At 45.3% G+C, this 15,558-nt stretch overlaps 1 protein-coding gene across 1 annotated transcript in view; it reads left to right on the top strand.

Moving 5' to 3' along the window:
• The window catches only part of LOC116514058 (26S proteasome non-ATPase regulatory subunit 1-like), a 50,776-nt gene that overhangs the window by 20,931 nt on the left and 14,287 nt on the right, over positions 1–15,558 (top strand). Inside the window, exon 3 of the mRNA XM_032225489.1 lies at positions 7,548–7,650. Coding sequence (XP_032081380.1) covers positions 7,548–7,650 — 103 coding nt within the window. The remainder of the gene's footprint in view (positions 1–7,547; positions 7,651–15,558) is intronic.

The following is a 15,558-nucleotide window of genomic DNA, read 5'->3' as shown; positions in this document are numbered from 1 at the left end:
TGTTGTTGGGGGCAATATGCTGACTCTGTAAACTGCTTAGAGGGCTGAAAGCCCTATGAAGCGGTATATAAGTCTAACTGCTATTGCTATTGCTATAGACTTATATACCACCTTACAGTCCTTTACAGCCCTCTCTAAGCAGTTTACAGACTCGGCCTCTTGTCCCCCAACAATCTGGGTCCTCATTTTACCGACCTCGGAAGGACGGAAGGCTGAGTCAACCTCGAGCCGATGCAGATCGAACTGCTGGCAGTGGGGCAGAATCAGCTTGCAGTGCTGCATTCTAACCACTGCGCCACCATGACTCGTGGTTTCCAACGGGTGCTCCAGATGTGCAATGGCGCCTACGACTCCTGGAGCTATCTTGGCTTTCTTTTGCCCCAGCTCTTCTCTTTCCCATTTCAGACCTGTGTATTTTGTGATCTTTGATTTTAGACAGCGCCAACGTCTCGACACCCACGTCTTTTGAATTATCGCTTAATTTCACACTGCTCCTTGTGCTTCAAATCAAGGCCGGCCTTTTGAGAGGCTCCGCAGCTGCCCTGCACCAAGTCATACAATTTCCATTTATTTATTTATTTTGAAATAAACTCCCTTCGGTGGCTCTCTTTGAGCCGTGGCAGCTGCCAACTCTGTTTGTAAAAGACCCGTGGAAATCACTCCACACCTGAAAGTCACTCCGTTTCTTAAATATTTCTCCAAAGCCAGAACGGCCGATCAAGCAGCTGGATAAGCAGAATAAGACAAATGATGGTGTTTTTTTTTTAAAAAAAATGGGATTTTTTTTCTTCTTTTTAACAAGGCTGCGAAAGGAAAATAAACCTCCTGGCCCTGGTTAGCACGAGAGTCTTGGAGTAGATGCGGCGTATTTTCCTTATGGTTTAGCTCAGGGTTTCCTCCACCTCAGGAACTTCCCAGATGTGTGGACTTCAACTCCCACAATTCCCCAGTCAGCTGTGGTGACATCATCAGTGCTAGAAGGGAGGGTATATAAACAGAGAGCAACCCCCCCCCCCTTCCCACCTTCTAACACTGATGATATTTGGGTAATGAAATGTCTGCAAGAAAACAACCAAGCTCGGAGAGCACCAAGGAGTTCCCAGTTGTCCTCCTCCCACTGATGATGTTACATATTTGGGTAATGAAATGTCTGCAAGAAGACAAACGAACTCGGAGAGCACCAAGGAGCCCCCAGTCCTTGTCCTCCTGCTTCTTCTCCCTTCTAGCACTGATGATGTTGCCTAGTGTGGGTAATGGACACCCTGGACTGCTCTGAGTTGAACTCACAACTTCAGATTTGCCCTGTTTGTGGCAAATCACGGAGCTATATAAAGTTTCCAGATTTTTCACTCCAAATTTCATAAGTTGTTGTTACAAGGAAGGAATATCTCTGTGTGTGTATGTGTGTGTGTGTGTGTGTGTGTGTTCGTTCTAGCATAACTTTGGAACGCCTTGAGCAATTTCAACCAAACTTGGCACACAGATAACTTACTCTCTAGAAACAAATACTGTGAGGGTTAAGACACCCCTAACACCCCTCGGTGTGTGTGGTTCTGTTAAGATACAGCCTGTTGTCCCTTAAATGGCTTCTACTGTACTACTGTAAAATGGCTTCTACTGTACAAATGGGTTCTACTATAAAAATGGTTCTCTGTGTATGTATGTATGTTCCAGCATAACTCTGGAACGCCTTGAGCAATTTCAACCAAACTTGGTACACAGATGATTTACTCTCTGGAAACAAATACTGTGGGGGTTAAACCCCTAACACCCCTTGGGGTGTGTGTTCTCTTAAGATACAGCCTGTTGTGCCTTAAAATGGCTTCTACCGAACTGCCGTAAAATGGCTTCTACTGTACAGCCCAGTGGAATTGCCGTGGTAACAGCTTCACAGTACTCCACAAGGGGGCTCGCTCTGGTAAAGGGGAAAATCTAACATTACAAATTACGTTTGGTCTGGGATTAGTTTTGAGGACAAATGTATGGATTAGGATAAGTAAATACCCCCGGGGAAGGCCAGGTCATCAGCTAGTAAATAATTTTTTTAAAAAGCTGGTTATTCCAAGAAAATCTTTTGGATTTTACTTCAGAGAGAGTCGTCGTCCCAGCCAATTAAAAAAAAAAGCACAGCCACAACCAGAAAAGTTGTTAATAGGCTGATGGAAATTGTGGTTCACACTTCCTGGATGGCATCAAGTTGAGAAAGATTGTTACTTTTCAAGTTCCAGTTAAATGTTCTGTTTTTTTTTTTTTTTTTAATGCACCTAGCAAATTGCAGAAAAGAAGACACTTTTAGTATTCTGAAACAACAGGAGTCCCACTTGGTTATTTTGATATAGTTGGTGGGAGAATTTTAATCCTTCTCTGTCTTATTTTTTAAGGGAAGATAAAGTCCCTTTTGAGTTCAACCGTAGGCATTTCGTGAAGGTGGCCCTTCTGTTATCTTGACTGCAGGGGTCTCCCATTGCTTCTCCTTTCTGGATTTTTTAAATTTACTTTTTTATTTAATATATTTATTCAACTAAATTATTAGAGAACCAGTTTGGTCTTTTAACACCAGGCTAAAAGCCAGGAAACGATGAGTTCTAGTCCCACCTTAGGCACGAAAGCTGGTTGGGTGACTCTGGGCCAATCACCAGGAGACGGTGAGTTCTAGTCCTACGTTAGGGATGAAAGCCGGCTGGGTGACTTTGGGCCAATCACCAGGTGATGCTGAGTTCTAGTTCCACCTTAGATGTGAAATCTGGCTAGGTGACTTTGGGCCAATCACCAGGAGACTGTGAGTTCTAGTCCCACCTTAGGCCGGAAAGCCAGCTGGGTGAGTTTGGGCCAATCACCAGGTGATGCTGAGTTCTAGTTCCACCTTAGATGTGAAATCTGGCTAGGTGACTTTGGGCCAATCACCAGGAGACAGTGAGTTCTAGTCCCACCTTAGGCAGGAAAGCCAGCTGGGTGAGTTTGGGCCAATCACCAGGTGATGCTGAGTTCTAGTTCCACCTTAGATGTGAAATCTGGCTAGGTGACTTTGGGCCAATCACCAGGAGACGGTGAGTTCTAGTCCCACCTTAGGCAGGAAAGCTGGCTGGTGACTTCAGGTGAGTCCTTCCCTCCCAACCAGAGCCACCTCACAGGTGTTGTTGTTACGGGGAGGGAGGGGGAATAGGAGAAGGAAGGAGTATTCTGTGTGTTCACCACCTTGAGTTATTCATAAAAATAAGTAAAACAGGATATAAATAGAAAATAAACTAATATGGCTGCCCGTGTCGTATACATAACTCTGGGAAGGTAAGAGTTGAAACAGGATTGAAAAAAACTAATAAAGGAAAACAGGCAGACAGAAATAGAAATATTCTTTCTAGCTGATACAAGTTGTCATTCTTTTAGTGACTGTTTGAAGTTACAACAGCACTGAAACAAGTGAAGCCAGATTTGCTTAATGATTTGATTGCACAATTCACTTAACAACTGTGGTGATTCACTGAACAGGGGGTCGTAAAACGAGGTAAAACTCTCTTTAAGAATTGTCTCGCTTAGCAGTGGATTGTGGTCGTAAGTCAGGGACTACCTCTAATCCTCAGCTTCTCTTGGTGGTCTCCCATCCAAAAACCAACCGGCCTTAGCATTCTAGATCATCCAGAATGGGTGGCACTTAAAGAGTTTATTTGTTCTGCCCGGTTTTGTCTCTTCAGATGGTTAAAAAAAAAAAAAAAGCTTTCAAGGAAGCCAAATAAATCACCAGCCTGGTTTTCATCTTGCCCTGGGCATTTCTCTCTCAATCGGGGTTGGGCTAGGAGACCTCTGGGTGTCCCTTCCAACTCTGTTCATTCTATTCTGCCTTAAGTTGGGGCTTACTTTCAGCTGCCACAGTTTTAGAGCCGAGAATATTTTCTAGCCCTGTAGTTTTCAAACGCTACAATGCGTGCCAGGGCCCGTCACATTTTACGGGAAATAAACAGGCAGCCCCCCCCCCCCACCCAAAAAAAAGATGAAAATCAATATAAATTTATCGGGATGCTTAATAAATCCCCTGGGCCTTTTCGGAGGCTGGAAAACTTCAAAGGAGGCCTGGAGAGGACGCCGAACCTTCTTGGTTTGAAATCCTTGCTCCCAAAATAACATCCATCCCTTTATAGCTCGGCCCGTGCCCCACCTCAACATGGAAGGAGCCACACTTCAACCCACAAAGGAAGAATGTCTGGAATGGCAAGAGAAAGAAAAGAGATTTTCCTTTCATTCACAATTGACCGCGGTAGCTTGCTCTTCAAAGTTAAAAACCTCTCGTATTTGATGCATTAAAAGAAGAACACGTTGGTTGCAGTGAAGGCGAAGTCCATCTGAAGTCAGCCTTGTTGGGCTAGTGGCATCCCTGCTAAGCTGTCCCGGTGGAATGACGGCCTTGCTTTGGTTCTCTACTCTGTCTTGAGATGGTTTTGGGCATATCAATCATAACAATCAGTAGAACAGAGGTTGCCTCCAGAAGTTGTGAATGCCCCAACACTGGGAGTCTTTAGGAAGATGTTGGATAGCCATTTGTCTGGAACGGTATAGGGTTTCCTGCCTAGGCAGGGGTTGTATGTCTAGTTTAATAGAAAGAAGGACTAGGGGAGACATGATAGGAGTCTTCCAATATCTCAGAGCTGCCACAAAGAAGAGGGAGTCAAGCTATTCTCCAAGGCACCTGAGGGTAGAACAAGAAGCAATGGGTGGAAACTAATCCAGGAGAGAAGCAACCTAGAACTAAGGGGGAAATTTCCTGACAGTCAGAAGAATTAATCAGTGGAACAGAAGTTGCCTCCAGAAGTTGTGAATGCTCCAGGTCTATTCTGACAAATGAGTTTCCTTTCAAACTAGAAGTTTAAAAGAGAGAGGGAGGGAGGGAGGGAGGGAGGGAGGGAGGGAGGGAAGGAAGGAAGGAAGGAAGGAAGGAAGGAAGGAAGGAAGGAAGGAAGGAAGGAAGGAGTGATGGAGATCAAACCTAGAAATAATGAGAAATTTCCTAACATTGAGAACAATTAATCAGTGGAACAGAAGTTGCCTCCAGAAGTTGTGAATGCCCCAACACTGGAAGTCTTTAAGAAGATGTTGGATAGCCATTTGTCTGGAACGGTATAGGGTTTCCTGCCTAGGCAGGGGGTTGGACTAGAAGACCTCCAAGGTCCCTTCCAACTCTACTATTGCATTGTAATATCAGTCTAGGCTGGACCTCTGGAATTCTCGACTGGTCTCCGGTTTATTTATTTTTTTCAAGGTCAATCAAGAAGTCGGAACTCCATCACTGGAAGTTCTTAAGAAGAGACTGGACGGCCATTTCTCTGAAATGATGTAGGGCCGTGATGGCTAACCTTTTTTTTGGGATCGCGTGCCAGAAGCGGGGGGAGCGCAGGCGGATCGTGCGCTGGCGTGCCCACACCCATAATGCCGTGCGCGCTACCCTAGGGCACATGCGTGCACGGCCAGTGCTCCCCCTGTTTTTGGCGCACTATTTTTGCCCTCCCCAGGCTTCAGCGGCATTCTAGGGCGAAAAGCGGCCTTACGGGCATAACCGGAAGTCCATTTCTGAACTTCCGGTTTGCCCATAGGGCTGTTTTTTTGCACTCCGGAGGCTTCAGGGAAGCTCCTGAAGCCTCCAACGGGGAGGGAAGCTGTTTTCACCCTCCCCAGGCTCCCAGAAAGCCTCAGAATTTCCCAGCTGGCCTCCCGCCGCTGCTACTACTGGTTGGGCCAAATGCAAAGTGTGCGCGCAGCGAACCAGTACTAACCAGTTCAGGAACTCACCCCTGATTATATAAATATATGTCATCTTTACCGGTGGGCCACAACAGGAAACTAAGAATTCTTTTACTTCGGAAGTTAAGGGGGTTCTGGGGTTTTAATTTGGTATCTCTTACCTCCCAGTAGGGGAGCAGGCCGATGAATCACTCCAGCCTCAACGGTGGTCCTAAATCGGCCACCCAAACTCCCTTTGCCCCGTCGCCATACGTGGAGGACCTGCCAGACTGCCGCCGCCAGCGTGAAACTTATCAGATCCTGCGAAGTGCCTCCAAGCTTCATCTTTCATCATCCATTTAATTATTGTGTGAATAGCGGATCCTGGCCCGTTTGGCTAGCGTTTTTTTTTTCCCCTCCCCTCCACTGTCATTTCCCGAGTTTATAGGAACTGCCAAGGACTCGTAAATAGCTTGAACCCACAAGTCCTCACAACCGCAGGAATGAGATGGCGGCACCGCCCCAGTTGTTAGCCAGAAGGTTTCCATCTTTCGACGAACGGCGGGTGGGGGGAGAGAAACTTTGTCGGGAATGTTTTTGGCTGAGAAAAAAGCTTGAGCTAAACGCATCCTCCGATTCTTCATCCGTAGGACGTCAACCCATCGGAAATGATCCGAATGGAGCTGGAAGGGACCTTAGAGGTCTTCTAGTCCAGGCCCCCTGCTCAAACAGGGGATCCGATACCATTTCAGACAACTGGCTGTCCAGTCTCTTCTTAAAAAGAGTGAGGGAGCACCCACAACTCCTGGTGGCAAGCTGTTCCGCTGGTTAATTGTCCCCACTGTTAGGAAGTTTCTCCTTAATTCTAGGTTGCTTCTCTCCTTGTTTAACAGAATAATTTTATTCAAAACACCGCCTTGTTATTAACTGTATTAATGAATTATTTATTTAGAGTCAATTTGCTGTAGCGGTTAAGGAAACAGAAGACTCTGAGTTCTTGTCTTCTCTAAGTTGCTTCTCTCCTTGATTAACAGAATAACAGAGTTGGGTGGGACCTTGGAGGCCTTCTAGTCCAACCCCTTCCCCAAGGCAGGAGACCTTGTATCTAACCCTAACCCTTGTATCTGTCCAGACAGCACCCCAAAGGTCGGGATAGCTGGTGAAGTATTTTAAGGGAGATTCATGTTAATGTCAGGGTTCCTAATAGCATCCAAAATTAAATCAGAGTCCGAGGCAAAGGATTCCCCAAAGTTCCAATTGATGAAGAGAGCCATGTTGGCACATCTGGGAAAATCCGAATCTGAAAGCTTCCCGGTTTTCCCTACATAGTTGAAAGTTCAAGATCTTTCCTCTCCCACCTACCAGTCCATCCCAATCTCCCACTGCCATGCTGGCAGCTTCCACCCATCCAGTTCTGGTCAGGTGCAGAGGTGCAGAGACAAAGGATGACCTTTTCTTTCTAGAAAGAATGTTGTTATGGCTACATAGCATCTAACGCCGTACAATCCCCCTTCCCATTTTCCCACCATAGAAAAGGCATAGCAGAATAATAGAAAGTGTGGCAGGCCAAAGATCCAAAAGGAAAGATGGCTGTAGGCCTGACAGTATTTCTCATTGCTGTTGTAACTTTGAACGGTCGCTAAATGAAATGGTTGTATGTCCAGGTCTATCTATAATCTAGAGTTTGTTTATTTGTGTATTCAATTTATGCAGCTGCTTTATTTATTCATATATATATATTCATACATTCAGTTTATGCATTTCACTTTTAGTGGACTCCACTGAACCCTTTTTTAAAAAATCTTTAATCATTTTTTTTTCTTTTTATCTTTCTCTTCCAGGTCAGCCAGTTCAGGCAACTTTACTCCAAGGTCATCAACGATAAACACGACGACGTCATGGCTAAGTTTGGAGCGATCCTGGCTCAGGGCATTTTGGATGCAGGTAACTAATTTGTGTTCCGATACTGAAACTGTTGATTACATAAACAGGGATAGAATCAAGATCACGTGAAGTGTTAATCCCACTTTATAAGTCCTTGGTAAGGCCACACTTGGAATATTTGCATCCAGTTTTGGTCGCCACGATGTAGAAAAGATGTGGAGACCCTGGAAAGAGTGCAGAGAAGAGCAAGAAAGAGGATGAGGGGACTGGAGGCTCAAACATATGAGGAACGGTTGCAGGAACTGGGCATGGCTAGTCTAGTGAAGAGAAGGACCAGGGGAGACATGATATCCAATATCTCAGGGGTTGCCACAAAGAAGAGGGAGTCAAATAAATAGAAATAAATAGAATAGAAATAGAATAGAATAGAAATAAAACAAATAGGACAGGACAGAATAAGGAATAGGATAAGATAAGATAGGATAAGGTAATGGAATGAAAAATTAGGGACAGGATAGAACGGAATAGAGAATCCAGAAGAGAAGAGAACAGTTTATTGGGCCAAGTGTGATTAGATACACAAGGAATTTCTCTCCAATGGAGAAACTCTCAGCGTACGGGCAAAGCTACAGAACAATGATAATCATCATGATAATACCAAGGTGAGAGGATAGTCCAGGAGATAAGCAGGATAATTCCAGCTTCGGCAAAGGTTTCTTTATCCAGACTCTTTAACTTGTTTGTCTGGCTCCCACTTCTCTGTTTAAATTTGTTGTTTGCCTATTGCCGTGTGGGTGCTTCTTCAGAATGGGGCTATGTGCTGTGGCATTTTTATTCAAAACACCGCCTTGTTATTAACTGTATTAATGAATTATTTATTTAGAGTCAATTTGCTGTAACGGTTAAGGAAACAGAAGACTCTGAGTTCTTGTCTTCTCTAAGTTGCTTCTCTCCTTGATTAACAGAATAACAGAGTTGGGTGGGACCTGGGAGGCCTTCTAGTCCAACCCCTTCCCCAAGGCAGGAGACCTTGTATCTAGCCCTAACCCTTGTATCTGTCCAGACACCACCCCGAAGGTCGGGGTAGCTGGTGAAGTATTTTAAGGGAGATTCGGGTTAATGTCAGGGTTAGCATCCAAAAGTAAATCAGAGTCCTCCTTCCTCCACCTCCTCTGCCTCTCTGCAAACCCCTCTCCCTTTCTCACTGATGATGTTACCTAGTGTGGTAGTGAAACCTCCTCAAGAAAACAACCAAGCGCAGAGAGCACCAATGACCCCACAGTTCAACCCTGAGCTAAAGTTCTCTTCTGCCATCGTCTTGAAGTGACTCCTCTTGAGGTGTGGTGGTCTGTTTTTCATTTGACTTTCTTAATTGTTCCTGGCCCAGATTTGCTGAAGAAATAATTCCCTCCCCACTGTCAAACCACTTGCTAAGGCTGCATTATCATTACTATTAGTGTCAGGGTCCCAAATAGCATCCAAAATTAAATCAGAGTCCGAGGCAAAGGGTTCCTCAAAGTTCCAATTGATGAAGAGAGCCATGTTGGCACATCTGGGAAAACCCCAATCGGAAAGCTTCCCGGTTTTCCCCACCCAGGTGAAAGTTCAAGATCTTTCCTCCCCCACCCACCAGTCCATGCTGTGATCCAATCTCCCACCCCCATACTGGCAGTTCCACCCATCCAGTTCTGGTCAGGAGCAGAGGTGCAAAGACAAAGGATAATGACCTTGGCTTTCTAGAAAGAATGTTGTTATGGCTACGTATCATCTAACTCTGTACAATCCCCCCTCTCATTTTCCCACCATAGAAAATGCATAGCAGAATAATAGAAAGTGTGGCAGGCCAAAGACCCGAAATAAAAGATAGCAATAGCAATAGCAGTTAGACTTATATACCGCTTCATAGGGCTTTCAGCCCCCTCTAAGCGGTTTACAGTGTCAGCATATTTCCCCCAACAACAATCCGGGTCCTCATTTTACCCACCTTGGAAGGATGGAAGGCTGAGTCAACCTTGAGCCGGTGAGATTTGAACCGCCGAACGGCAGAACTGCAGGCAGCTGAAGTAGCCTGCAGTGCTGCATTTAACCACTGTGCCACCTTGGCTTCAAGGCCGCAGACCTCACATTAAGAATGAAAGCTCTCTTAGCTAGGGGTGGGCTTCAAAAATTTCAGCAACGGGTTCTCTGTTCGGTTGCTGGGTGGGCGTGGGCATGGCCTAGTTGGCCTCCTGCACCACAGTGGGACATTTTCACCTTCCCCAGGCTCTGGCGGCTTTCCTCAACCCTCTGGGAGGGCGAAAACTACCTCCCCCTGGCTCCGGAAGCCTTCCGGGAGGCCTGTTTTCCCCCCTCCCCGAGCATCTGCTTACCTCGCATTCAAAACAGGCCACATGGAGACTCCTGGGAGGGGCGTGGTGGGAATGCAAGGGTGGAGCGTGATGGGTGGGATCAGCCAGGGTGGAATTTGGAGGTTCTCCAAACCAGCCATAATGTTAGCTACAGGTTCTCCCGAACCCGGACACACCTGTAGCAGTCCACCCCTGCTTTTAGCTCACAGAGGGGTCGTTTGCATCCTCTTAGAGAGTCATTGAGGCCACTTGAAGGTTTATCTGTGTCCTCAGGGTCACCGGAGTGGTGCAAAGGGTTGTGAAGCCTCACCGACATGATCAATACGATGATAACGACCTCATCTACCTCCAGTCCTTTCAGCTGTTCCAAAGAGGCTCCACATCCATTTGCACCACTCAGGTGACCCTAAGAACATAGGTAAATCTCCAAGTGGCCTCAACGACCCTCTAAAAGGATGCAAATGACCAGCTGTCTGCAAGGAGTATCAATCCTTCCCTTCCCCGCCATCCAAATCGGAGTGGAAGAAGCTTCTGGGATGAGAAGCAAAACGTCTTCAAGGAAAAAACCAGTTGCCTCTTGAAAAAAGGAAAGCCCCTTTGGGGCAGAAGCTCCAAAGAGCCCCTTCAGGCAGCAGATGCCATCCAAACAGGCATAAATGCCAATTCTCCCTTCTCTGCGGAGATGCCAGTCGTGCACCTTTGATGCCTTTTTACGTCTTCGCTCATTATGGCAAAGTAACGTGCCAAATGGGCATCTCCGGTTATTCCATTATCTTCCATTTGTTCCCTGGCAGATGATCCAAAAAAAAACCCAAAACCATTGCAATTTTTTTTCCTTCCCGGAAGTATTATGGGATATGTAACGAGCGGATGCATATTGAGGAGACAGAGGGAGCTTCATCGTTCATTAATTATAAAAATTATGACACGGGGCCTGAAGGACTCATTACATGAAAGTCAACAAATATGCTAGAGAGCTGCACAATAGAACATCTATTAGTTGCCAAGAAATATAAGTAGCTAGATTAGATAGAGAGATTAGATAGATAGATAGATGATAGATAGATAGATAGACAGACAGACAGACAGACAGACAGACAGACACATAGGTACATAGGTACATACATACATAGAGAGGATGGATGGATGGATGATAGATAGATAGATGAAAGATAGATAGGCAGACAGAGATACTGATAGAGAGAGAGAGAGAGATACATAGATATAGATAGACAGATAGATAGATAGATAGATAGATAGATAGATAGATAGATAGATAGATAGATTAGATAGATTAGATAGATTAGATAGATAGATATGTAGGTACATACATACATACATACATACATGGTTGGTTGGTTGGTTGGTTGGTTGGATGGATGGATGGATGGATAGATGATAGATAGATGAAAGATAGATGAAAGATAGATAGATAGGCAGACAGAGAGATACTGATAGAGAGAGAGAGATAGATAGATAGATAGATAGATAGATAGATAGATAGATAGATAGATAGATATGTAGGTACATACATACATACATAGAGAGGTTGGATGGATGGATGGATGGATAGATAGATAGATGATCGATAGATGAAAGATAGATAGATAGGCAGACAGAGAGAGATACTGATAGAGACAGAGAGAGAGAGAGAGATAGATGATAGATAGATAGATAGATAGATAGATAGATAGATAGATAGATAGATATGTAGGTACATACATACATACATAGAGAGGTTGGATGGATGGATGGATGGATAGATAGATGATAGATAGATGAAAGATAGTTAGGTAGGCAGACAGAGAGAGATACTGATAGAGACAGAGAGAAAGATACATAGATATAGATTCTTGTTTTCCCATAGAAGCGGCCTGAACCCATAGAATCATAGGGTTGGAAGGGACCTTGGAGGTCTTCTAGTCCAGCGGTGGCCCGTGAAAAATTTTTGGTGGTCCGCAGAAAAATCTTTGCATTTTTGCATTTTCTATATTGCACTAAATCAGGGATCCTCAAGATACGGCCCCTGGGCCAGATACAGCCTGCCAAAGCAATGAATCCTACTCGCTGACAGGATGGGGTCCTTCAGGCACTTAGCTTGGCTGCCTGTTTAGTAGCCCCAGACCCTCCCTTCCTCCCTGGGAGTCCAGGCGCTTCAGTGAACAGCGCACGAAACTTCCACCGGGCTCCTCAACACGCGAGAGTTTGCAGGGGGCCGATCTAGCGTCTGGGCTGGCTACAACACAAACGTTCGTTCAGGAGAAGCAGCAACGGATGGAAACTAATCAAGGAGAGAAGCAACCTTGAATTAACATTCCTAACAGTGAGGGCAATTAACCAGTGGAACAGCTTGCCACCAGAAGTTGCGGATGCTTCGACACTGGAGGGTTTTTTCCCCCCCAAAGGAGACTGGATACGTAGGGAGTGTCAAATTTTTCAACTCTCAAATTTCCAATCGTGGTGCTTAAGACGTTGTGATCTGCCTTGGGGATCGCAAAGATATTTTGGCTACTTTAATATAATTTTAGATGGGCTTGGTAAGGTAACGGCATAAATATCATCACTTTTTAAAGGTTTTGTTTGTTTCGTAAGCCGCGCAACTCAACTTGCACAGGATCACCTGCTTGAGCAGGGGGTTGGACTAGAAGACCTTCAAGGTCCCTTCCAGCTCTATTCTGCTTCATTGGTTGGTTGGTTGATTCATTGATTGATGGCTTCTCTTCATTAGGCTAAACATACCTCACCTGTTTTCCCCGGAAATAAGCCCTATCATGATTTTTCCAGGATGCTTATAATCTAAGCCCTACCCCAAAAATAAGCCCCAGTTAAGATTGTCAGCCAGATGGACGCATTTAGTACCACATTTCCCCCAAAGTTAGACCTAACCAGAAAATAAACCCTGGTGCATCTTTTGGAGCAAAGAATAATATAAGACCCAGTCTTATTTTCGGAGGAAACACGGTGTTGTGTTTCCCCCAAAATAAGACAGGGTCTTATTTTCTTTTGACCCCCGAAATAAGCACTTGGCCTTATTTTCGGGGAGGTCTTATTATTTTTGAGGTGCAGTAGGCGGCAAGCGTGGTCACCACATGGCTGCTGCTGTGTTGCAATATTTTCGGGGAGGGCTTATTTTCAGGGGAGGGCTTATTTTAGTGCATGCGCTCAAAAGCCTGATTGGGCTTATTATCCGGGGAGGTCTTGTTTTCGGAAAAACTGGGGAGTCCCCTTAGCCGGTCATTATAGGATTCAGCCTCAGTTGCCATTGATGTCAATTTCAGATGTCAACTCATAAAGTTGCCATGGTGTGGAAATGGGGGGAGCGCATTCCACGCATACTTTCGGTTAGAGTCGGATTTCAGATGACTGCAGCAGGCTTGGGAGGGGTGCACCTCATTGGGGAATGTGATTTCTGACACAGACTGAGGGAAGGGAAGGAACAGAGGTAAAGTTCGGCTATAATTCGAATGAATCTCAGATCGGAGTACAATAAGGCCTTGCCGAAATGGCGCTCCTAATAAATGACTGGTTTTCTTTTGAAACTTGGCTCGAGGCTCACGAATCAATTAGGGCATCTTTCGGAAACCTGACATCAGGCTTCTGTCCCGCAGACACCCAGATCATCTGCTGATGGTTCCTGTCCTCCTCCAGCACAATCCCTTCCTTCCTTCCTTCTCCTTCTGTGGGCCAACTCTCTCTGTTCAGCTTCAAGCGGGCGGCATGCGTGCATGCGCATGTGTTTGCGTGCGCTGCCTAGCGTCAGCTTGACAAGTCCCTGCCATCTCTGCATTTCCCAGAGAGGAAATTATTGTCGTCGGGGTTGGTTATCTGGCAGGATGGATTCCGCGACGGTGATGCATCGAGCCCATAAACCGAAGGGGGAAGCAGATCCAAAGACTTCTCCTTCCTGGCTGAAGGGTGGAGTGAGTTACACACACAGACACACACACACACACACACACACACACACACACACACGCCTCTTAGAAAGGCTCTGTCAGATTGCTGGAAGAGTTTGAGGTTGGCCCACGAGGGAGGCGGAGGAAAAACCGTTCGGAACAATGATTTTTATTTCCAAGAAAGAATAAACCGAGGTGACGAAAAGCCTTGTGCAACGCACCAGACGTATTCCCAGATGAGTGTCACAGACTTTTACTTCCCCACACGTACCTACGCGGTAGAGAGAAACACATGTTTTCAATGAAGACGTGTCTTTATAGGGCGGGGTGGTGGTGGTTGAAGATGAACTGTTAAAATAGTCATTGCGAGGGAGAGCCCCCGCCCCCCCCAAGGAATCTTTTTATATATACCAACAAAAACAAAACAACACATATAAAAAACTTCCCTCATTTTCATCAAGCATGTCGTTTGGTTACAAACTTTTGTGCCTCAGTTTTTACAATTAAAAATAAGATCACTGGTTATCCATCAAACATAACTTGAGAGACCGCCTGCTGCCAATCACCTCCAATAGACCGATCAGATCCCACAGATTAGGCCTCCTCCGAATTCCATCCGCCGCCCAGTGTCGACTGGCGACTACCCGGAGGAGAGCCTTCTCTGTGGCTGCTCTGACCCTCTGGAACAAACTCCCCGTGGAGATTCGCACCCTCACCACCCTCCAGGCCTTCCGCAAAGCCCTTAAAACCTGGCTGTTCCGACAGGCCTGGGGCTAAAGACTTGCAGCCCCACTCCGAATGGTATGATTGTTGTGTTTTTTAACTGTGTATGGTCTTTATATTTTGTAATTTGGTTTGTTTTTCCCCTCCCATGAATTGTGAGTCGCCCTGAGTCCCTTTCAGGGAAAAGGGCGGCATACAAATAAAGTAAATTCAAATTCAAATAACTAAATACATCATTATCATTGAGCGTTATGTGTTCAGGTTGCCGCTAATGTTTAATCATCCATGGAATATACAATACTTATAGTGTGGCCTATTCAACTCCAGAAATAGTTTCCCATTGTTAATCCAAGTAGTTATCGAACGTTTCAATTCATATATGTATCAATTATTCATTACAACATCATTAGTCCATTTAACATATGAAAATCTTTCCAGTATAACGTGGTCAATACTTAACAATTATACATAGGATTCAAATCATCCCATTCTTAGGAATCTGAGTTAGCTGTTCATGGACCAGACAGATGTTTGGTCTCTTCCAGGAGTGCAGCTGTTGCATTCCCACAATCCTTTCCAAGGCTACCTCAGTTTTCCAACAGGTAGTAGGGAAGGCTGGGACACACGTTAGTGATAGACCCAAAGGTGCTTTTTCAGGAGGCAACTCAACTTTCCTGTTTTTTTTTTCTTTTGAAGACGTTTCGCTTCTCATCCAAGAAGCTTCTTCAGCTCTGATTTGGATGGTGGGGAAGGGAAGGATTGATGTTCCTTGCAGACAGCTGGTCATTTGCATCCTTTTAGAGGGTCCTTGAGGCCACTTGGAGGTTTTATCTGTGTCCTCAGGGTCACCTGAGTGGTGCACCTGGTTCTTGTAGTCTGCAATTTTCATCCCGGATTTGTTCAACTACCTTTGAAGAAGTATGGGAATAGGAATGAATTTCCAGAGGAAAAATTGCAGATTACATTGGTGGCCCGAGGACACAAATAAACTTCCAAGTGGC

The sequence above is a fragment of the Thamnophis elegans genome, chromosome 10 (genome assembly GCF_009769535.1).
Source record: "Thamnophis elegans isolate rThaEle1 chromosome 10, rThaEle1.pri, whole genome shotgun sequence".
NCBI lineage: Eukaryota > Metazoa > Chordata > Lepidosauria > Squamata > Colubridae > Thamnophis > Thamnophis elegans.
Note: the sequence above shows the minus strand (reverse complement) of the source record. Positions and strands in the feature narration are given on the sequence as shown.